The sequence below is a fragment of the Phaseolus vulgaris genome, chromosome 6 (assembly GCF_051622355.1).
Source record: "Phaseolus vulgaris cultivar YP4 chromosome 6, ASM5162235v1, whole genome shotgun sequence".
NCBI lineage: Eukaryota > Viridiplantae > Streptophyta > Magnoliopsida > Fabales > Fabaceae > Phaseolus > Phaseolus vulgaris.
In genome coordinates this window covers 22,081,603-22,103,732 of record NC_143503.1, presented here as the reverse complement: position 1 = coordinate 22,103,732, position 22,130 = coordinate 22,081,603, and the positions used below count along the sequence as shown (strand labels likewise).

Here is a 22,130-nt window from a genome sequence, read left to right as displayed (position 1 = left end):
TTCTGTTGTTTCTATGAAAACTATTTTTAAATACAGCTGAATAGATTTATGATTAATTGATTCTCTTTTATCTTCATTGTACCTTAAAAATTTGCGAATTTTTTTATAAACAATCCCCCCCCCCCCTTTTGTTTAAGACCTACAATTCTAACACTCACAACCTCTTAGTCTCAGGCATGAGCCAATGAGGCTTAACAAGCCTTCAAACGTTACAATATCCTAACTGGGTCGGCCCATGACCTCACACTTACATTATGTGTTTTCTATCTTCCTATGATTGTTTTGTATATTATGTTGACAGTAGTTGAATGTTTTTTGAAATGGCATAGTGTTGAATAAATAAATAATATATTGTTTTGTGTTTTGATTTTGTAGTTACGAATTAGACACAATGTGCACAATGCACATATTGTAGAAATCAACCGTAACCTTATGCCTTTCAATGACAAAGGATTTAACAAACACCATTTAAATGAATGGTTGAAGTAGACAATGTGTTGAACATTTCTAACAGTCTTCTCTAAGAGCTAATGAGTAGATGGTCAGCGAATATAATGCATTTAGGATTAGGCAAAATTTAGTTCCTTTTTGTCTTGTGGATGTATGTTTTGGATTAGAGTTGTTGGTTGTGGAGGAAGAGGTAATTTTGGAGGACAATGGGGGAGGTTTGGTCAATGACTTGTTTGACAATGGAGAAGAAATAAAATTACATACAATTTTAAATAAGTTGGGGGATAAAAAATTTAGAAAAAAGAAAAATGTAGATGATTTCTGGAGGTTGTACATATTGGTTGCATTATGTGTTTTCTATCTTCCTAGAACTTCTAGGACATTTCCTTCTTTTCCTTTTAAACTGTTAGACAATTTAAATGCCCTACATGTATATAATTGGGGGGTGCAGTTCATAATTTATTAGTTTCCAGTTTGATAAGGGCATCTAAAGTTTATTATCAAGACAAGAATGCCCGTGAGATATATTTGGCAGGTTGTGTTGTCGTGTTGCAGGTCAATGAAAATTGTGACAAGTAAGTTTGTAATGAATTGGTCATTATTTGAAATGTTAATTAGTTGTGTATTTATTTTTTTTAGAAATAGGTGTAGGCAGTTCATCATGTTGGTGTTGGGAACCGTGTTGATTGTCCTTGTTTTCCATGCTTTTTGCATTGGCCACATGTAAGAAAGTTACGTGAAGGATTTTTATCTGTTGGAGGTATTTTATTGTTTGGTTAAGTTTTTGGTGCATATTGTTGCATTATTTTTTAATGATTTGAAAATATTCATTTCCAGATTGTATGGGATTGACTAGTGAGTGCAAATGACAAAGGTTTGGAAATGGTGTTGAGGAAGTTGGAGAATTTAGTTATTGTATAAGTGAGTGAGAAAAGTTACTTGAGCAACATAAAGTTTGTGAAAAACCAGGTGCAGGTAACCAAAAGAGGATAGTTGATTTGGATAAGCAAATCAGAGAGGTCCAAGAACTTGTTCATAAAGAAAACCATTGATCACTTGGATTTGTTTCTACTGAAGCCAACCAACCTCTACTGGTCTAAGCTCACCTGGTTTGGATCTGTTTAGGATTTATAGAACGATGTGTTTGTTGCAGGTTTACACATGAACCGATAAATTAATATACCGAATCTGTGACATAATTTATGTTAGTGATTACTTGAGTTATTATTTTTGCATGATTGATAAATTGGTGTTAATGTTGTTGTAGTGTTATTGTTGACATTGAAAAAGAACATATTGACGGGATTGGACTTGTAATAATTCAATTCGTGCTCAAGAATTGATAACACGATAGAAATTTACATAACGTTATGTTTGTTTATGTACATATTCTTTGTTATATTATTTAGTTATTTATGTTCAATGTGTTTGTAGGTTATGTTATTTGTAATCGAGTTGTTAAATTTGAATGAATTTGAAATAACTGAAGTAGTGAAGTGGTTTTGCTTTAATATTTTGTTTTGCGGTTAGTGTGGATTTAAATTTGTTGTTATTTGTTTCAAGTTTTTGGTAATAGTACTAACTTAGTTGGTTCTTACAGAGTCACGTAATTCAAGAAATGAAATTGAAAGTAAGAGGGAGATCGTGGACCAATTCTTATTACAACTCCTTTTATGCAAAAGTTTTATTTCCATTTCAAGCAATAACATATTCTGATTTTGTAAGTCTATATTAGTCATCTTCTATGTATATAAATGTTGTTGCTCTTTACAATGACGATGTTGAGTGAATTTTAAATTTTGCACTTGTAGGTATTTGTGCCAACAGTCTTCAACACTAAATTGTGGCACTAGACAATTGCATGTGCTCTACTCACTTGGTCATACAATTGAAGCACAACACAAAATTGATAAAGCAAAAATAAAATAGTAGCATATTATGTAATAATGGATGAATTTTAAGCTTGAGATTTCTTTATGATTGTTGTTATATTAATGTTGTGGGTTCATCGACTTGAGCATCTTTATGGAATTCTTGACGACTTCTATGGAAAGTGTGATCGTCGTATTAAACTGATTATTATTTATTTTGATTTCATATGAATTTTAATTATTGTTGTATTTTAATAATTTCTTTGATGTAGACCAACTCTAACATCCATCCAATGCATAATACGAGAATATTTATTTCCACTCCTCCGCACGTGACGTTTGTAAGAGAACAAATGCTCCATCGCCCATATCTAAATAATGAATATCAAAAATTCATTTATTATGAACTCAAACACATGGAAAATTATTACAAACAATTCCCAATACCGTCAAAATATTTCATATTACCTGCAACAAGTAAACACAACCATCCACATAGATAGACGAATTACTTTCGTTGGCATACACATCGAAACTAAACACAAACTATCAACCAAAAACTCATACACTACGAAATCATATACCAATTTATTATTTCCCTATCTCTCCTATTTACCAAACTAAGCATGTGTTTGGTTTGGTAACATAATTTATCTAAATTATAAATGGAATTAGAAGATGGAATCACTAGTAAAAAAATAATCACGAATTATTATGACTTATTTGATAATATTATTTCATGTGTATTCGACAAAGATGATTTTTTTTTATAACTTTTAACTTATTTAATATCATAACTTTTCAAAATAATCTACTATGATGAAAATTATATTTTACCATCAATACTCGATTTTCTTCATAAACAATATAATTTTATTTGATATTTTTTAAAATAAAGAAAAAAAAGTTATTCTAAAATTCAGTAAGTTGAACTAGTTATATTAAGTCAAGCCGTGTTCAATAATGACAATTTAAGTTATATTAAGCTGAAATTGTATTTGGTAATTACGATTTCAGTTGTATCAATAATTTTCACATTTTATCTTCTATTGTAAGATATGTACTTACTTTGTCCTTTGCCAAAATCAGCTTAAAGTTGAACAATTTAAATTAAAAGTGTTTGGTAGAACTAAGTTGTTAAAAGATAAATAAGAATATAATTTGTTATTGAATTAAATATTAATATTAAGTAATATTTTTAATAATTATACTTTAACATTTTAAATTTTCTAATCTAAAAGTTATAAATTTTGAGTAATATTTTTGTAAGAATTTATATTTCATTATAACTTTAAATAGTTATGTTTTTAATTAACATATTTTATTAGAAATAAAAGAAATATTTAAATAATTAAAATATATTAATAATATAAAAAGCGCGTAGCATAGAAGCAATATCTAAATACCGTAGTAATAAGGGTTTCTTCATTATGGTTTATTATTATTAAGGAGTATTGAGGTTTTCTTTTCTAAATAGTGTAATTTTATTTGATATTTCTTAAAATAAGTAAAAAAAAATACTCTTGAATTAAATAAGTTGAATATGTGAAGTATGGCTCATCTATAAAATATTTCATATACAGAATATGTACCTGTAATAGTTACTACTACATCAGAAAGAGAATGGAGAATGGGAATAATACTTTACTTATCATACCAGAAACAGTTAACAACAGCAGCAAAACCTTATCGCACAATATTTCTTCTGAGATGGAAATAGTTTACTGGTACAAGTAAGAAATCAAGATTTATGAAGCAGTGTTGAAGCCTAAAGCTTGATTCTACCTAACCCAGAAAAAGAAAAGTGAAAATAGAGGGTTACAGCTAGAATAACCAAGCCTGCACCACTCAAATTAGAAGAGAGGCTACAAGGACTGTGAGAGAGGACATGAAGAAGCAGACAGCAACCTTAGCCTGTGCATTTTGTGGTGGTTGTGCTCCTGGTGCAGCTCCATCAATGGAGTTAGATGGGGCTATTTTAGAAAAAGGAGCCAATGGGGGTTCTGTAACATCAGCTTCGGTCAGGGAAGGGGCTGGAGCCATAGCTGGTGGTAAGGAAGATTTGTCTACGAGTTGAAAAAGCCCACCTATTTCAACTGGTCTCATGTAAGGAGGAGTGCTGTCACCCAAATTTAAGCATCTGTTCCCTGCAGTAGGTTCATGAAAATCATATAATCACTAATCAGATATGAGATTTAATTGTATATCTAAATTTGAAAGTAGGGGAACACATAAAAGAGAGATTTTGTAGATCTAAATTTGAAAGCAGGGAAACACATGATATTAAGTTTAATTCAATTTTCTAAAACAAGTATATAAATTGAACTTCACACTAACTTATATATTACAAAATAACTTATATATTACAAAATGTTTTTATCTCCGGTCCATAAAAGATCTTTAATACATCTACTCACGCCGAAAATTTTATATTATATACAGTTTGATACGGACCCAATAGTAAGTTGGCTGATATGATTAACATACTCTCGTTAAAATAAACTCTAAATAATTTTGATATTATATTAAGAATTAAACTTTAAATTTAACTTTAACTTTGTAAAATTGACTTATTGTTAATTTTTAACTGTGAGACTTTTTCATGAATGGTTTTCATTAGGGATTGAAACCCTGACCACGTACTTTAACAAACATGTAACATTGTGTTGGCAGTAATCAACTGTTTGTTATATGGTTATTATGTAGGATAATTGACTACATCAAATATGGAAGAGGATTGGAAGTAAAAGGTGCTTCAAAGCCTAAAGTGATTTAACAGTAAGTATGGAAACCAAATAGTGCCAAAATTGCATCTTTAGTGAATTACAAGAACAATAAATAAAAGGTTTTGTATGCACTTACTTCTGTATCTATTGGCTGTTTGAGGGAAGCCTGTGATGACACCATCAATTCCAGCATCCTGAACAAATGTGTTGATCTGCACAGTTGCATCTGACAAGAAATCCCATGCCTGAGATACATACTCATTGTTGAATGTTTGTACATAAACAGAGAGATTATAAGAGTTGAACTTTGACACAGTTTTTGTAGAGCCAGTCACGAAGAACAAAGCATTTTTCGGGTACACAGAGTCCCTTGCGACAACTACAGAATGAGCAAATGTTTTGATATCCGAAAGAGCTGAATCAACTACATCACTAACTATCTCTGGAATGGAGTAGACAAGTTCATACTTTGTTTTCTCCTTGAATTTCAGGAACACAGAACTATCAGTGGACTGAATCATGACGTTTGGAGTCCCTGGTTTGTCATAACCTGCTTTGCTCAAAGTATCACTCACTGCATCAATCACGCTTAAGTTTTGTTCCCTTGCAAGGTACGGTGCACTCTGATAATAGTAGAAAACAACATAATTACAATACAAAATACTCAAGTTTCAACTTGTCATATAAAATTTCCTTTTTCTATAATTATAATTAATGCAGTACACTATTTAATACATATTTTATAATCATATTTTTTTAAGCTAATAACTAAGAGAAACACTTTTCTAAAAGATATATTGTTAATGTTTTTCATTAATCACACTTTAAGATATAAATTGTATATAAATATTAATATGTATTTATACAATATATAAATATAATTATATTAAAATAATACTGATTTTATAACAAATTAATATTTCAATGTACATATTTAAATATTATATATTATATATTTATTAATTAATTTATATACAAGCGGAGACATATACTTGGCCGTTTGTATATTAGCTTTTTTATTGTATTAAGAAAAAAATAATTTGTGAATATTATTTTAAGAAAATATATATCTAGTAGTTATTTTAAATAAAAAAAGATATTTAATTAGTTTTAAACAAATGTATATTTTTTAGCAAATAGAAAGATTGTTTTTATTTATTAAAAAAATATAATCATCTAATTAAAAATAACACAAAAATTAATTAAATAAATAAATTATCTATATACCTACATGTAAAGAGGATTCCTTTTCATAACAATTTTTTTTACACAAATTTTGTCTGATTCAAAACTATTTAATAATATATCCCATTTTATTAGTACAATATTATTTAAGAAATAAAATTATTTTTAATTTTTTAAATTAATGTTAAGGAAGTTTTTATATGCAAACTAATTTCTCACTCTTCTCTTAATTCTTTATTTGAAGACAACAAAACAACATAAAGAAAGAGTATGGTCTTACCCTAATTTGGTTCCACATCAAATCTCACATATCAAATAACATAACTTCCATTTTCTATTCATTCTCTCCACTCCATTTCAAGTAACTTTATTATTTGGTAAAAACATAATTCTTTTGTATCTATCATCAAATAAATCATAACTTTAACATGAACATCATGACACTCTTCGTAAACTACCAATGAAAGAAAAAAAAACTCAAACCCTAAACTCAAACTAAAAGAGAAGAAGAAAGAGTTTGATTAATTTATTTACATTTTTTTTAACATATTATTTATTGCTTTTCAATTTTAACTTATTCAAAATTATTTGTATGTATGTTAAATTTCATCGTAAAAATTAAATAGAACGGTCACAAAAATACCTTTTCTGCTAGTCTTTTATATATATATATATATATATATATATATATATTATTATTATGTTTTAAAATATATTTTAAGGTTAGCATTATTTTTATTTAATTTTTAAATTAACACTGACCACCCATTCATTTAACCAGTTCTCGTCTTTAAGCTCCGATGGGGAGCCTTTGGCGCGCGGCGATCGACATGTCGGAGAATCCCACCGTCTACAACGGCGTCGAGTTCTGGTCCAACCCCGAGCGCACCGGCTGGCTCACCAAGCAGGGCGAGTACATTAAGACCTGACGACGCCGCTGGTTCGTTCTTAAGCAGGACAAATTTTTCTGGTTCAAGGAATCCACTGTCTCACGCGCCTCTCGACCACGCGGCGGCGTCTCCGTCGCCAACTGCCTTACCGTTAAAGGCTCCGAAGACATCCTTAACAAGCCGAACGCATTTGAACTTTCCACATGCTCCGACACCATGTACTTCATTGCCGATTCCGAGAAGGAGAAGGAGGACTGGATCAACTCCATTGGTCGCTCCGTCGTCCAACACTCCAGATCCGATTCCGTGATCGTTATTATGATAACAACTCTGCCAAGCGTTGATCACGCGCTCTGCAATCCACTTTCCTCTTTCGGTGAATTCTCCTTTTTCTTTTGTTGTTTTACTATGTTTGTGTATATTATAATGATTATTATTACATCAATCGCCGATCGTGCTCGTTTTTGCGATAAAACTCTGTTTATGTACCTAACTGCTATCAAATTGTAATGATTTTGGGTATGGATTGGTCCAATCTTTTCAATGTAATAGTACAATGAAAACTTATAACAAGTTATGTATTAGAGAAATCATCCGTTCATAATTCAATCAGAATTTGGGAAATAGCAGAAAGTAAAGGAAATTTGTTTATTGTCCTCTTCCTACTCTGGATCAATGGATCAATGGAAACCCAAGGTTCACGAAAGCAAGAATGGTGTCAAAAGTAAGCTTTCCCAGAAATTGGAGAAGGAAAACAAACATTTCTTGTGTGACAGCCGATCGATGTTTGATCATTGTAAGTATTGCAAAACATATTAGAGATAGCATTTCAATTAACAAAATTATAAACACAAACTCGAAATTGTATCCTTATTTTCATGGCATGCTAAATACAATTTTAAAATTTAACTGGTTTATTAGTTTAGTATTGATATTGTTTTATCTGAAGAAATATTGTTCTTCTAGTAATAAGGATTACTACATGTCTATAACAACGAAACAATTCATAGTTTAATTTTATGCCTTGGCACATCTAGTTCTAGTTCTCTAATTTTCTATTCATTTTTCTCAAAGTTCATTAGAACATTCAGAAGTAGTTACCTAATGCCTCTCACGGATCATGACAAATGATTTTTTATGGTTTACCATATGGCTTACTCAGTTAAATGTGCATTACTACATTTCACCAAAGATATTGCATGTTCACATACTGAATTACTGAAATAATGGCATGAACAGAACTCACCTCAATGATGATCACAACACCTAATAGGGAAGTATGACCTTGTGTGAAGTTCAAGAACTCTGATAATGTTAACAATGATACTTTCTCGTTAAATTTTGGGTTTCTATACAAATTGTAGTCGCTAAACGGGTTCAGCATTGAGACTGCAGGCAAAAGGAAGAAAAGAAAAATATTGTCGTCAAATATTTGCTTTTACATTTTCGTATATTGATAGGTAAAATATATTCATACAAAAGAAAAAGCAACTGAGGGAAAAATAAATAAATAAAAAATCATGACATTAGTCTTTCAAGAAGTTACAAATAACTTGAGATTTGTCAGAGCAAGGATCAGTGCACCTCTTTGAGGTCCATATCCAGCCTTAAATCATATATTTTACACATAAGAACACCAAAAAAATGATGATAAGTGTTTTCGAATTAGTTTTTTCAGTATTTAAATTGATCCTACGAACACTAATGCATCGGGGAGGAAATCCCTCTAGATTGGATGTGTCCCAAATGACAGGAGACACTAGAACTCAATGGCTTAAGGTCAAAATCATAACAATAATTAAAATTGGTTATCATGTGAAGAGAAGGTCAAAATTAATTTTGTCCCAATTATTCCTAACAGGTGATTTGCTTGTGTTTTGTATTTACATCTCATTAGACATGAAATTTCACTTAATTGAGGTATATAACATTCATTTTTTGATAAGTGTCTTATATAAATAATCGTGTGTGTTGTGTATTTATATCTCATTAGACATGAACTTTCACTTAATTGAGGTATATAACATTCAGTGTTTGATAAGTCTATTATATAAATAATCGGAATGAAGAGTAAAGGACCATTTGACTTACGACTCAATCTTTTTATATCATTCCATGCCAAGTCGAATGCAAATATTCCATCACCAGCTTGGATCTCTGGAATAGATTTGCTTAGGTTGCTGAAACTTGATTTAGCAACATTTGTGCTCTTAATAAGATCAATAGAGTTAAAGCAAAATGGTATTCCATCCTTTGACATTTGAACAGGACAGTCAAGAATATCCACACCATCTAAAATAGCCTTTTTATATGCTAAGTCGGTACAAGGAGGATAATCTCCACTTGCTCCATATTTTGAGATGACCAAAGTGTTAACTAAGACATGAATAGAATGAATGTATCTGGTTAACAATGATGCAATTTTCAATTTACACTAGCGTAGAAGTGTTACGCATCAAACAAGCAGGGATAAAGCAACGATATTAACACACCTTTTTTTGGAGCATTGAGGCCCATGTGCGCAAAGCAGTCTGCATAAAAAGAACAAAAATCAATAGTCATTTAAAGGGGGAAACTTTATACTCATGTATACACGCATTCTGAACTTAGTCAGGTTAGAATTGTTTAGTTTTGTAGAATCCACATGCAACTAAAATCAAGTACAGAAGTACACACATAGTTATAGAAGATACATAGTAAATCGATACATAAAATTTCAGCTTGGAAAAGTAATATAAAGGAAAAATACTTATATTTGGGTTAATGCAGTTAGGAAAATAAACACCATGTTTTATAGATGGTCGCCGAAAGTATTTAGTTGGAATTTTCCTAAAGAAGAAACCTAGTCTAAACTAGACTTGGCTTAAAAGTTAGCATAAAAAGAGAGTTGGTAGTGTCCGCCTAGGAGATTTTGAGTAAGATTATGTGCATACAATATCCTATATGTGTGATGGTCAATATAAGTTCCGCCAGTTACATTTCTTTGATCAAGAATTCTATGATATAACTTTCTGAGTCGCAACCCCGTGGAAAGGTCATCTACCCCTTACCTAGATTTAAAATAAATATAAAGTAGCTAACAAATCAATAACGTAGAATGTTGATCCCAAAATTTTAGAATCAAACAAAATCAAGCACGGTCACTTTAAAATTAACAAAGTAAAATTGCATAAACTCATTTAGGGTGATTCATCAAAATGTTATGCACACAAGCCTAGTACTAATAGTAGTAACAGGATCATAGGTGCATTAACTTCTTCCTAATGAAAAAATAAAATCTCAGTAGAAGAAATGGTAATAACAGACAAGATTTAATCAGTTTGTATGCATTATATACACGGAAGGCCATCCTAACAAAAAATGAGTAAGACATAACATACCTATAGCTGCAGATGACGTTAGGGGGAAGTCAGACAACACACCATCAACAGAAAAGTTTCCATTCTCAATGAAACTCAGGTGCTCGGAAACAGGGTCATAGCTGTAATTATAGCTGATTGGAATATCATTTTGAAAAGTTGAAGCAAAGACTTCTAGCCCCACTTTGTGCGCATCGGAGACCAAAGATGTATGTGGTTGTAGATAGTGACTTGTTGGATCCACAGGCCATATGTAATCTTTGGGAACAAGAATTCCTGAAGCAAATGTCTTGATAGATGTTAGATTTTGTAATAGTGAACCATAAGTCTGTTTGGTTGATGGATCTACTTCCTCTTTTCCCAGAAACCTGAAGACCAGTTTTGTTATTTTTGGATTGATGTCTGTTTTTATACTTTTGAGGAAACCAGCTTCAGGTGATGAGATGTAACTGACATTTACTGTTGTGTAAACAAAACGTATGAAATTTTTCATACTCAAATTGTGTTGAGTGTAGAATGCATCATGCTGCAAAAAGATTGAAAAAAAAACGTTTAGTTTTGTGTAGAACTAGAATACTACGTGAATGGAAATGCATTATACCTGTATGTTCAACCACAATCCTTGCGGGAATGTTGTTTTAACCACATCTTTCACCGTAAGAATTTCGAATACTCCACCTAAGGTTGGTCGAGAATAATCTCCCTGAACCACTGTCAAGTAACCAAAATAGTCAACAATTAATATATATATATATATATATTTGTACGTATGTATTTCATTTAATACATGAATAAATGTCAGACATTACGAATCATTAATGTAAAATTTACACATGCTTCAAAATCAATGACCTACCTGAAAGTTGTTTTGGAGAACAAGATTAAAGATTTCAATTCATTTATAAAGATTGAGAAAGAGATTTTGGCATGAATCTATCAAAAGATTAGTTGTTTTTCTATTATCATCACAATCCATATCCCATGCTCATTGTAATAATCAAATAGGAGTACGTAAATAACTTGTACAATCCAGGATCTAGAATCGCGAATCTCATCTCCAACTACGACATACATCTTAGTTAAATAAATCTTATTATGGGGACATGTGTCTTTCCTAAATAATTAAGTATGATTAAGCATATATATTATACTTAAATTCACTCTAAAATCATAAATAGGACCCAATTGAGCCTTCAGTAAGGCTTTGTATAGGTATAAGCCCATTAAAACATTAAAACTAGTGTAAATAGGGAGGTACCTTAGGTAAAAATATTTTTAAATGATTCATTATCATTGTCTACTTTTGAACATCAAGATTATATTGACTTGATAGAAAACCAGACCGAGACTTATAATTGAGACCAAACTAGACTAAGACCAAGATATAGACACAAATTGAGGCACAAAGTAGCATGAAGACTAGGAATAAATGAGCAGTAGGACCAGAAAAAACTCCTTAGCAAACTATATGTTGACCACGCAAAACATGATAGATGACATATGCCAACACAAGGAACCTCAGGATAACCCGATTGATCATATTGAAATGATGGAGTTACGAAGAGAAATAGAAACACTCAAGAGAAAGAATGTGGAAGAAATTGATGCCCTTTGATCCAAAAACACAAGAATGAGATAGAAGGTGGAAGACCACACCTCTGCAGGTCGACACCGAAAACAAAGACTCAATTGGCTCCAATGTACCAACTGTCCAAAAAATGCAAGAGTTTGATTTTGAACAAGGTGTTTTGATGTTTCTAAATCCGCTTTGAAGACTTGAAGAATCTGTTGTTGTGTGTGTGTGTTATTTAGTAGATTTTGAGTTGTAAATTTACATCTAGTATTGATCCAAGTTCACTTGATTTTTAATCTCTTTTGAAAGAAGTGTTTTCTAAAATCCGTGTTAATTTTAGTCAGTTGTTTCATGCTTTTAATAAGTTGAAACAGCTTTTGTTCAAAGTCTGGTGACTACAACAATTTTTTCATCTAGTTGATTTATCATGACAACCGATTGAATTGCACTTAGTGTTTTTCAAAGAATTTGAAAAAGCTTTGTTTTATGTGTTGTCCTTAACAGAAAAAAAATCAATCAGTTTGTTTTAAAATCAATCAACTATTTTTTAAACAAAATTTTGTTATGAATTTCAAACTGATTTTAAATGATTTTAACTGATTTCAATTAATGATCAAACGATTTTAACATCTTTATAAAGTCTATATAAAGATTTTTTTTTATCAATTGAAAAAAAAATTATAAAACAAGTTTTCAATAGAAGATCAAGAGCTTTTGGATCATTGCTTGCGTGGGTTTTCTATTCTTGTGTTCTACTGCTTTGTGAAGTCCAAGTGTACTTTTACTCTTTCTTTTATGTTGTATTGTGTGTGAAATCATTTCAGATAGGGTTTCTATAAACGGTGGTATTGCTAAGAAGTGTTATGTGTTCTTAAGGGGTTTAAGATCAACATTTTTTGTGTGTTTTGTAATCTAGTTTTGATTGCATAGTGAATTATCGGTGGTTAGCTGAGGACTGGATGTAGCTCTTGGTTAAGAGTGAACCAGTATAAATCTCTCTATATGAATCTCTTTTTGCCTACTTTCATATACTACTTTAAATTATGTTCTTTATTTTTTGTTGCATTAAACTGTCAGTTGTTTCGATAAAACAACTGGTTGATTTTTCATAAAGAACTATTAATCTGATAATTAATTCCAGTTGAACAGAAAAATCAATTGATTGATTTTACAAATCTTTTCACTCTACTTCCATTCTTTGCGAAAATCTTGTGAAAACAATCACCCCTTCTCTTGTTTTGGACATACATTCTAATAGTTGTCAGTTTTCAGAATGCTCAATCCCAACCACCGGTCTCTATGTTGCTTTCCGTGCCTCTATTCGTTGACACCCCTTCATGGAAGGTATAATAGAAACTCCCTCCCATCAAATTGGAAGAGCCTAGATGGTCCACAAGGTCAACTATTTATAGATGTAACAAGGCATGAAGCAAATAGAACGTCACATCTATCCCAACTGTCTTATCATTTCATCACAATGACTACAACCTTAAGACCATTCACATTCATAACATGTGCTCTCTCTGATCACCCTAAACCTTATATACTTTTTGAAACACTTCGCTCTCCTTAAACCTGGGTGACAAGTATACCACTTGAGACAAATAGTATCTCGACAAAAAATAATAAAAATTCTTGCAATGGCTCTTGTAGTAAATCCACTTGATTCTAGGGGGCTAATGTACTATCTAATACAAAAATAAAACATCTCAATCAACTAAAAACAATTGAATTCATCTCCAACTATTGACATACATTTCAGTTAAATAATCATATCCCTAACAGGTTCAACTGACACGTGCCTAACTAAGTATAATATAAGTAGATGATTATCCCTAAACATGTTCTAAAACTGCAATTAGAATTCACTTAGAATTCACTTAGCCCGTCAACAAAGTTTCATATAAGTATAAGCTCATTAAAATTAAAACTAATATAAAAAAAGGGTCATATTGTGTAAGAATAAAAAGCATCATTAAGATGAGTTGAACTTACAGAAGACATTGGAACGTAGCTCCTTTAGGGTGTAGTCCGCAGAAAAATAGCCATCGGTTTGTACACCATTAACTTGGTAAGACTTACTTTTATATTTATTATTTTGAGCAATATCAGTGGCCTTTTCAAGCTTCACGTTTGGGACGCAGATCCCCTGCGAATCTTTCGTTAATTGCACGTCACACCATACTATCACATTTTTTAAACTAGCTGTTACACCAAAAATATAAGCTTTTTCACTCGAATCAGGAAATATCCCTGAAAAACCACCACGTGCTATCACCAACGGTGGATTTCCTGCACCAAAAACAACTCCTCCAAGTTAGCTTCAACACACACTACACATCACAATTTATTATCAGAGCGAACATCTATTACACAAGTTTCAAGGATTATTGAACCCATTAGGGGGAAGTTATTGGAAAAAACATGTATAACAACTACAAGATATATAGGTCATGAAAGTTTGAAATGAATTTATCCAATTTACATTTTATAGAATTTTTTTAGGAGAAACTTCTTTGAGTAACACAATTGCTATCAAAGGTTTCGAGTTGTTTCAGACCTTAATGTTAGCTTATTCAATAATAGATGTAGGAATTTTTTGTGGAGGATTAAAAAAATTACAAGTATTTTGAATTGCAAGATTCTATCTTTCCTTTTACATATTTAAGAATAGCAGTAGGGGTTATTCCTAAAAAAGAAGCTATATGGAACTCGATTGTTGAGAAAAAGAAATTAACACTAGATGCATATGGAGCTTAAAGTGGTTAGGAGTTGGTTGATAACCACACAGGAATGTTGACAAATGTTCAAAATGACTAGGCATGGTAGTGATGAGTAGAATGGGAAAAATATAAATAGTGTGGCTTGTACATATGAAATCTTGCATGGAAAGTGTAGGATCATAGTTACAACCAATCTGGTAAGAAATATGGAATATCAAGGCACCCCTGAAAGTTCTTTGTCTCACTTGGAGATATGAAAAAGAGTTTTACGCTATAAGACTATTTGAATTTGTGTTTGAAGGCAAGCAAATACATGATTCATGTTTTATTCACAAAACCATGATAAAATAAAATCCAATTTTTTTCTACACTCATCACCCCTTACAACTCCTAATACTACTATTTTAATATTTTTTACATCATTTAATTATAATTTTTTATTATATTTTTTTATTAAAATGGTCGCATCAAAGGTTATATACATTTTCATATGTTGTTTATGTATAGTTTATGAATAAAATATGGAAAACATGTTATTCTTAGCTAGGATAATAACTTGTTTCCAAACTAAAGTGGTTCTTCATTTTTTTGCAACATATTCAAGGGATGAATTATTATATAAAGAAGGATAAAATGTTATGTAGTATGGTGTACAATCATGCGATCGTATTGAAGAAAAGAAATTGAGTAATGTTTAAGAATTAAGGCTTTGTAATGGACGGACTCATATCAAAGATAAATTTTTCTTTTTGGTCTTGGATGATATTGATGATCAAATCGTTCCAATACCCTTTTATGCAATTGATTGTCAATTTTGGACTCTATTTACCACGAGTATAAAAATATTTTTAATAGTAATTTTTCAACAAACAAATATTTTAAACCTAAGATCTAAATATTTTAAACCTAAGATCTGACATTTAAAATATTTTGAATGAAAAAAGGAAAGATCTCCACCATAGAGAATGAGTTCTTCTACTATAAGAACTACTTTTTTAAATTCTCCCCCATTACAAAAAAAAAATCATTGTAGAACTTGAAAAAATTATTTAAGATCTTAAAGTGAAATTTATCATTAGAGCAAATTTTGAATGAGATCTTGAAAGATATTTTATCCTAAATGGAATATAGTACTAAAGATGTTCTAAGAAGGTATAAAATATACTGGTGGAGTTGTAATGGGGATTTAGTGATTGAGAGATGATGAGAGTGGTGTGGTTTTTTCTAATGAGAGTGATCAAGGATGGGTATTGTAGTGGTAATGTGGGAAAAAAAGGGATGAATAAGTTACTCATATGAATACATCAAGAGATGTGGGAGCTTGAACTCGAATTGGTAGAGAAGAGTCTACTCTTAATCTATAAATAATGAAGGACGAATCATGTTAGCACATAGTCGCTTTCGGTTATGATTTTTTCTTAGACATTTTGTTCAATCCAAAAATATATCCAATATAAATTCAATTAATAAAATATGAATTTCAGCTTTAAACGAATCTATAAAGATTAACATAATTATAAATTATATTTAAATATTTGTATTTTTTTCACACCTTTATGTATGAAAAATGATTATAGTGTCACCATCATTTTCACACCTAAACCATGCATGGTAAATAATATGTTCACTCCAACAATTATTCACATGTTTCGTTTTAGTACAGTTCGAAAAGAATTAAATTCTTGATACAAGAACTTTAATGATTAATATAATTGAATATGTGTTTGGTTTAATTTTTAATAATTTTCATGTGTTAAAAAAAATTAATATGTAATTAATTTTAAAGAATCATTAATTATATTATGTTATTTTTTTCTCTAATAAACCCAAACCATGTAACAATTATTAAAGACGAAACATATATTCAATTACCTCAATTATTAACAAATTGAAATAAAATTAATGAAATTAAAATTTTTCTATTAAAACTATAATTCTTTTATTATACTAAAAAAAATATGTTAATATCTATTATACTAAATCAATTATTTACTCAATTAATTCTAATATAAAATAAAATAATAATTAATTATATAAGATATAAGCTTAGTATACAAATGGTTGATGATGACTTAATAGTTTATGTTTATGACTAATATTACTTTAGATTAAGATGGTAAAAATGGGTTGGGTTTGCGAACCCACCATCATTTAAATCGGGCGACTTAGCTTTTTGAATCCGTCAATACATATTAGTCTGGTCTACTTAACCTATTAACTTGGTGGGCTACAAGTGAGGTGGGACGGGCTGACCTGCCAACTCGTCTTTTTTTAGTACTTTTAAAGAGGGATCTCATATTTTTTGAATAAAAATTTGTGATCAATTTTTATATAGAATTGAAGTATTATTGATATTTACTTTATTTTGTTAGGTATTAAACTTTTTCATTAAAATTTGGTTTGTTCTTTCTTGTATTTTTATTTTCTAAAAAGTGATATCAACAATTATAACCAAGTAAATATATCTAAAACAAAAAAAATTAAAAAAATATGAAAGTGGTGGGTCAATCCACTAGTCTGTCATTGACAGGATGAATTACTATTTTTAGTTCGTACAATCTTGATAGGTCAGTCTGTCTCACCCCACTTTTAACAGTCAAATGAGGGGTCAGGACTGGCCTATTTAGTCACCCCATCTTTTCTTGACAATGATGATCTTCAGTAATAAACATACTATACATACTATGTATATATGTATATGTGTATTTATTGAAAAGTGTCCCTAGCCAATTTTGAAAGTTAATTTAAGTAATATAAGACAAGATGAAATTTTTTAAATTTAATTTACTATTAAAAGAATTATATCATTCTCTAATCAAAATTTAAAGTTACATTGCAAAACTTTTTAAACTTATCTAAATCATAACAATTCTTATGATGATGGAAAAAAAATATTTGAAAAATTAAAAGTCATTGGTGAGATTTTAATAATTATATCCAAATCAAGCTTTAAGAAATGGAGTTCTTTGAAGATATTTAGTTATTTCTTTAATGATGTATGTCATCTTATTTATGCTTTATGTTTTAGTGTGTCACAAGGTATATTAAGTTTTGCTCAATTTCTACTGAAAATAACTTTAAAAAAAATATTAATTATAAAAATCTATTGATGATTTAAATATATATATATATATATATATATATATATATATAACTAAAAAGAACACTATTTATAACAACAAGTTGATTCTCCCACTCCAAAATACTCACTTCCTCATCCACTCTAATTCTGATATCATCAAATTAACTTATCAATATAATTTTCAAGGCACAAGAAGACGGTACAATACAGTATATCAATCCTCAGCCTCATTTATCACCCTTTTCACCAACACACTTCAATTAAAATTCGTATCTAATAATTGCACGGATAATATTCCTAATAACAACTTAGAATTAACACGAACTCCACGGAGAAGAACCAAAGGAACGTTAAATCAAGCTAAGGTAAATTTGAATTGATCTCAGATCACTCTTCTTTTCATTATACGGGAGATAAATATATTCAACTGAAACATAGTTAATTATATAAGTTTAGAATAAGGTTAAGGTAAACTCCTAAAAACTAGATAAATATCTTACTTATATTAATAAGATCCAAAATTAAGCTAATTACAATATTTGAGAGCAATTATAATTGTAACGGATGTTTGACTCTGTAACAGTAATTTCGTACAATTCCTCTGTTATTAATTTTTGTGATTTGTTTTCTCATCAACATTATCCACACCAAAAAAAGATAGAAGAGTAAGAGGAGAGACGAACCGGAGAGAGTGTCCCAAGTGGTTGCGTTGGATACTTGTGCAGAAACCAGAGGCAGCGCCGAGTGAAGAAGAAGAAGAAGATGAAGGAGAAAGAGTGAACGGAGAAGAGAGCGTGGTTTCCACATTCCAGCGGAATTTTAGTTTCCGGTGAAGTTCCGGCAATACTTGGCGGAGAAGAAACTTAGAGTTTTGGCCACTCACCACAACCCTCGAGGGCTATATATGATAGTGGGCTAAACTACCGTTTAAGTCACGCCGTGTGTCGTTTAGCTATCGGCTAAGTCGTATTTGTCCCTATAGAAGAAAAAGTGAGAAGGCGAAACGACAGCGTCAACGTATTTGTCCCTATAGAAGTGAATACTTGACTTTACATTTAGCAGAAATAGTAACTTTCCTCCTTACACTGTGATTGTTTTAAATTAGTTTTTAAATGTTAATATATTAAAGAAAAGTTTTAAAAAGATACAGTAGTTTTTTATTTTAAATTTATTTTTTCGTATTCTGACAAATAAAATCTAATTTTTATGTTAGAAAATTTCTATATGTTATTATTAAATATAGTTTATTGATGACGATGTTATTTTTAAGAATTGTTTTAGTTTATTAATTATAAAAAAAATTCTTAATTATCATCATAAATATTCAAGAATTAAAATTACTATCACGACTTATAAATTATATTGTAGTTAATGTGTGTCTTGAACTATTTGATAAGCTTTAATTAAGTCTCAAAACTATTTTTTTATTGGATTTTAATTTTGTATTTTTTTAATTAGATCTTTAACACTATTTTTTTTATTAGATTAAATAGAATAGACCTGCAAAAAAAGTAAATACAAGTTCAAGAATTTTATTGAAAAATAACTAAATTGTTTACGGACCTTATAAAAAAACAATTACACTAAAATATACAAACATTTTCTGTTTTTTACTCTCACACTAATTATTCTTTAAATGATTGAAAATATTATGCCAGTATTATTTTCACATTTTAATTATTTCAAAAAAAATTATACCGTATTTTCTTATGAGGGATTGTTATATACATTAAAAATATGTAAATTAATAAAATCTCATATTTGATTAGCATAATTATCTCATGCTATATTCACATAGAATATGTTTGGGAAATTTTTTTCATAAATATTAGAAATGAAAAAATAGATAATTTTTATAAATTGAAACTAATTTGTCCATAAGTTAATTAATTTATAGAAGTTCTTTTATCTGTGTATAAATTAATTTGCCCATAAGTTAGTTAATTAAAATATATTTTTTTAAATTTGTGTATAAATTAATTTTAATGTATGAAAAAAAAAAAATTTTAAGAAAGGTTTATGAACATAGACTTATCGTAATAGTGTGGACTAAGAGTGAAGAGCAAGAGAAGATCTCAAATATTGCAAAGTAAATGAGCAAACATACATATTTCATTAGTCACATTCAATATTCATAGGCAATTTCTTGTGTTCCTCACCACCCATTCTTCCCTTTCTTTTGATAGTAACCAGAAAATAATTTTAGCAACACTTTTGAAAAGTCATACTACTTTGAAAATGACCTTTTTAAATTAATGATTTAAAATACGAATATCTATTTAGACATTAATATTTTATAATAAATTTATTTTACACAAAATATCTTGAATCAAACTCCTATATGTTTAAAGATAGATTTATCTCCAATTATATATAACTATTTTGATGATAATCTTGGTTAATAATTTTAGAGGAATAAAACTAATATATTCCAAATTTGAAATTTATATATATATATATATATATTATCATTATTCTAGAAAGTCAAATATGGAAAAGTGTTTTGAAACTCAAATCCAAAAATGTATTTCAGAATACATTTTGACCTACATCCTCACTCCTATTTAAAAATTAAAAAAAAAATATTTTTGTCATTTTAGGTCAATGTAGGATGCAAGAAGTAAAAACTTTAGTAGAAACAATAAGTTTATGTTTTACTTTTTTTTTTTGGTAAATTCTTCCTGCACCTTCATATCTTTCTCTTGCATTTTAATACTTTTTTTTTTTAATTTCAACAATACCTTTTTTTTTGAGTGTGGTGGTAATTGCTTATGGTGGCTGGTGGTGAAAATTGGTGGTTGTGGTAAGTTTTGTGATAATTTTACTGGTAATGATTGTGTTTTCGTTTGCTATTTTCTTTCTCCATTTTTTTTGTACACTAGGCTGGACAATCTATAACACTGTCTTAATTAAAATTGTATTTTGGATTGTACAATCTAGAAGCCACAAAATCCTTAAAAAAAACACTAGTGAACAATAATAATGAAATACAAAACTAAAAAAAATAACTATACGGAGAACGTAGACTGCAACAAATTCTTATCAACTTTCTAACACACGCTCAAATATCAAATGATAGAACTCCTCTTCCTAACGTTAGAGGTGAAGAAGAATGAAGGCATTGAGGCTGGAAAGAAAATGCGTGGTTAAAAAAAAGTACGAGAGGAGAGGTAAGGTTATTTAAAAATATAAAATTATACTTTATTTAGGATTATTTAAAAAAATTAAAAAAATAAAATAATTTTTTATAAAACAATGTATCAACGTGGAGGGAGAATTTGACTTTTTTTTTAAGCAAAATTGAAACCATGAAAAATGAGAAGAAATAAAGTTAAGATAAATAAGAAATTTTAAAAAATTTGTGGATCCATGATGTAATAAGACGTACTTATATGATAATAATAATTATAAAAGTAATATTTTAATAATTATTAAATTCATTTATCAACAGTTAACTTTCTTTACATTTTAATTATATTGCATTTTGTTGCACTAGCATGCCAATACCAAATTGAATATAGAATCAAAGAGTTATTTAAACTCAAATGTTCGTAAAATTACTGATTGCTATTTTATTAGAAAATCTGTGCAAAGAAATATTAATAAATTGATAGTTCATATTATTTAATGAATTGATCTCGTGATGGAAATTAAACATGAGACTTGATATTTGGTTTAGGTAATAACACAAATTACAATATACTAATTATAACATTTATTAATAATATATATATATATATATATATATGTGTGTGTGTGTGTGGTGATACTGATATGAGTTTGTCTTCTCCTATTTGGGAAGAATCAACTATTTCTTCAGATATTGACAATGCATTGTGAGCCTGTGATTTATTTCCAATAATTAATATAATAATGAAGGTTTAGTTTTATTCAATATATTTTTTTTTCAAACTATGAAATCATTTTCCAAAATATAAAGAACTATGTTTTTTTTAAAACAAATGTTATTTAGGATTATCACCTATTTTCATTAAACACAATATTTTAACAAGTATTATTTCTAAAGAATAAAAAAATATTTCAAAATTTTGATAGATAAAAAGTTATAAAAATTAAAATCATAATTAATTAGCACTTTAATTTTTTTTCCCAAAAGATAAGCAAATGATGTCCAAGTATATTTGGATAAGAGTTTGAAAGTTTCCATATACTTTTGGGTCCGAAAACTGAAATTTTGTTTGGTTGTTTCTAAGGTTGATATATGACCAAAAACATTTATAATAATTTTTGAAAATTATAATTCCAATATG

General features: G+C 29.4%; 1 protein-coding gene and 1 pseudogene across 2 annotated transcripts; one reads left to right on the top strand and one right to left on the bottom strand.

The window, feature by feature from the left end:
* Positions 1–3,945: 3,945 nt before the first annotated feature.
* On the bottom strand, positions 3,946–18,766 carry LOC137831291 (glycerophosphodiester phosphodiesterase GDPDL4). Of its 2 annotated transcripts, XM_090303614.1 has the most exons (9): positions 18,543–18,766; positions 14,050–14,346; positions 11,083–11,192; positions 10,503–11,007; positions 9,615–9,653; positions 9,214–9,498; positions 8,369–8,511; positions 5,184–5,670; positions 3,946–4,468 (listed from the first exon to the last, which is right to left on the bottom strand). In XM_090303614.1, exons 1-9 carry the CDS (start codon positions 18,664–18,666, stop codon positions 4,170–4,172), a joined length of 2,289 nt encoding a protein of 762 aa, XP_090159740.1. In that variant the 5' UTR covers positions 18,667–18,766; the 3' UTR covers positions 3,946–4,169. The 2 variants fall into 2 exon arrangements, with proteins under 2 accessions (XP_090159740.1, XP_090159741.1); XM_090303615.1 differs by lacking the exon at positions 9,214–9,498 and having other exon boundaries at positions 18,543–18,765.
* On the top strand, positions 7,033–7,567 carry LOC150027291 (pleckstrin homology domain-containing protein 1 pseudogene; annotated as a pseudogene).
* Positions 18,767–22,130: the final 3,364 nt, after the last annotated feature.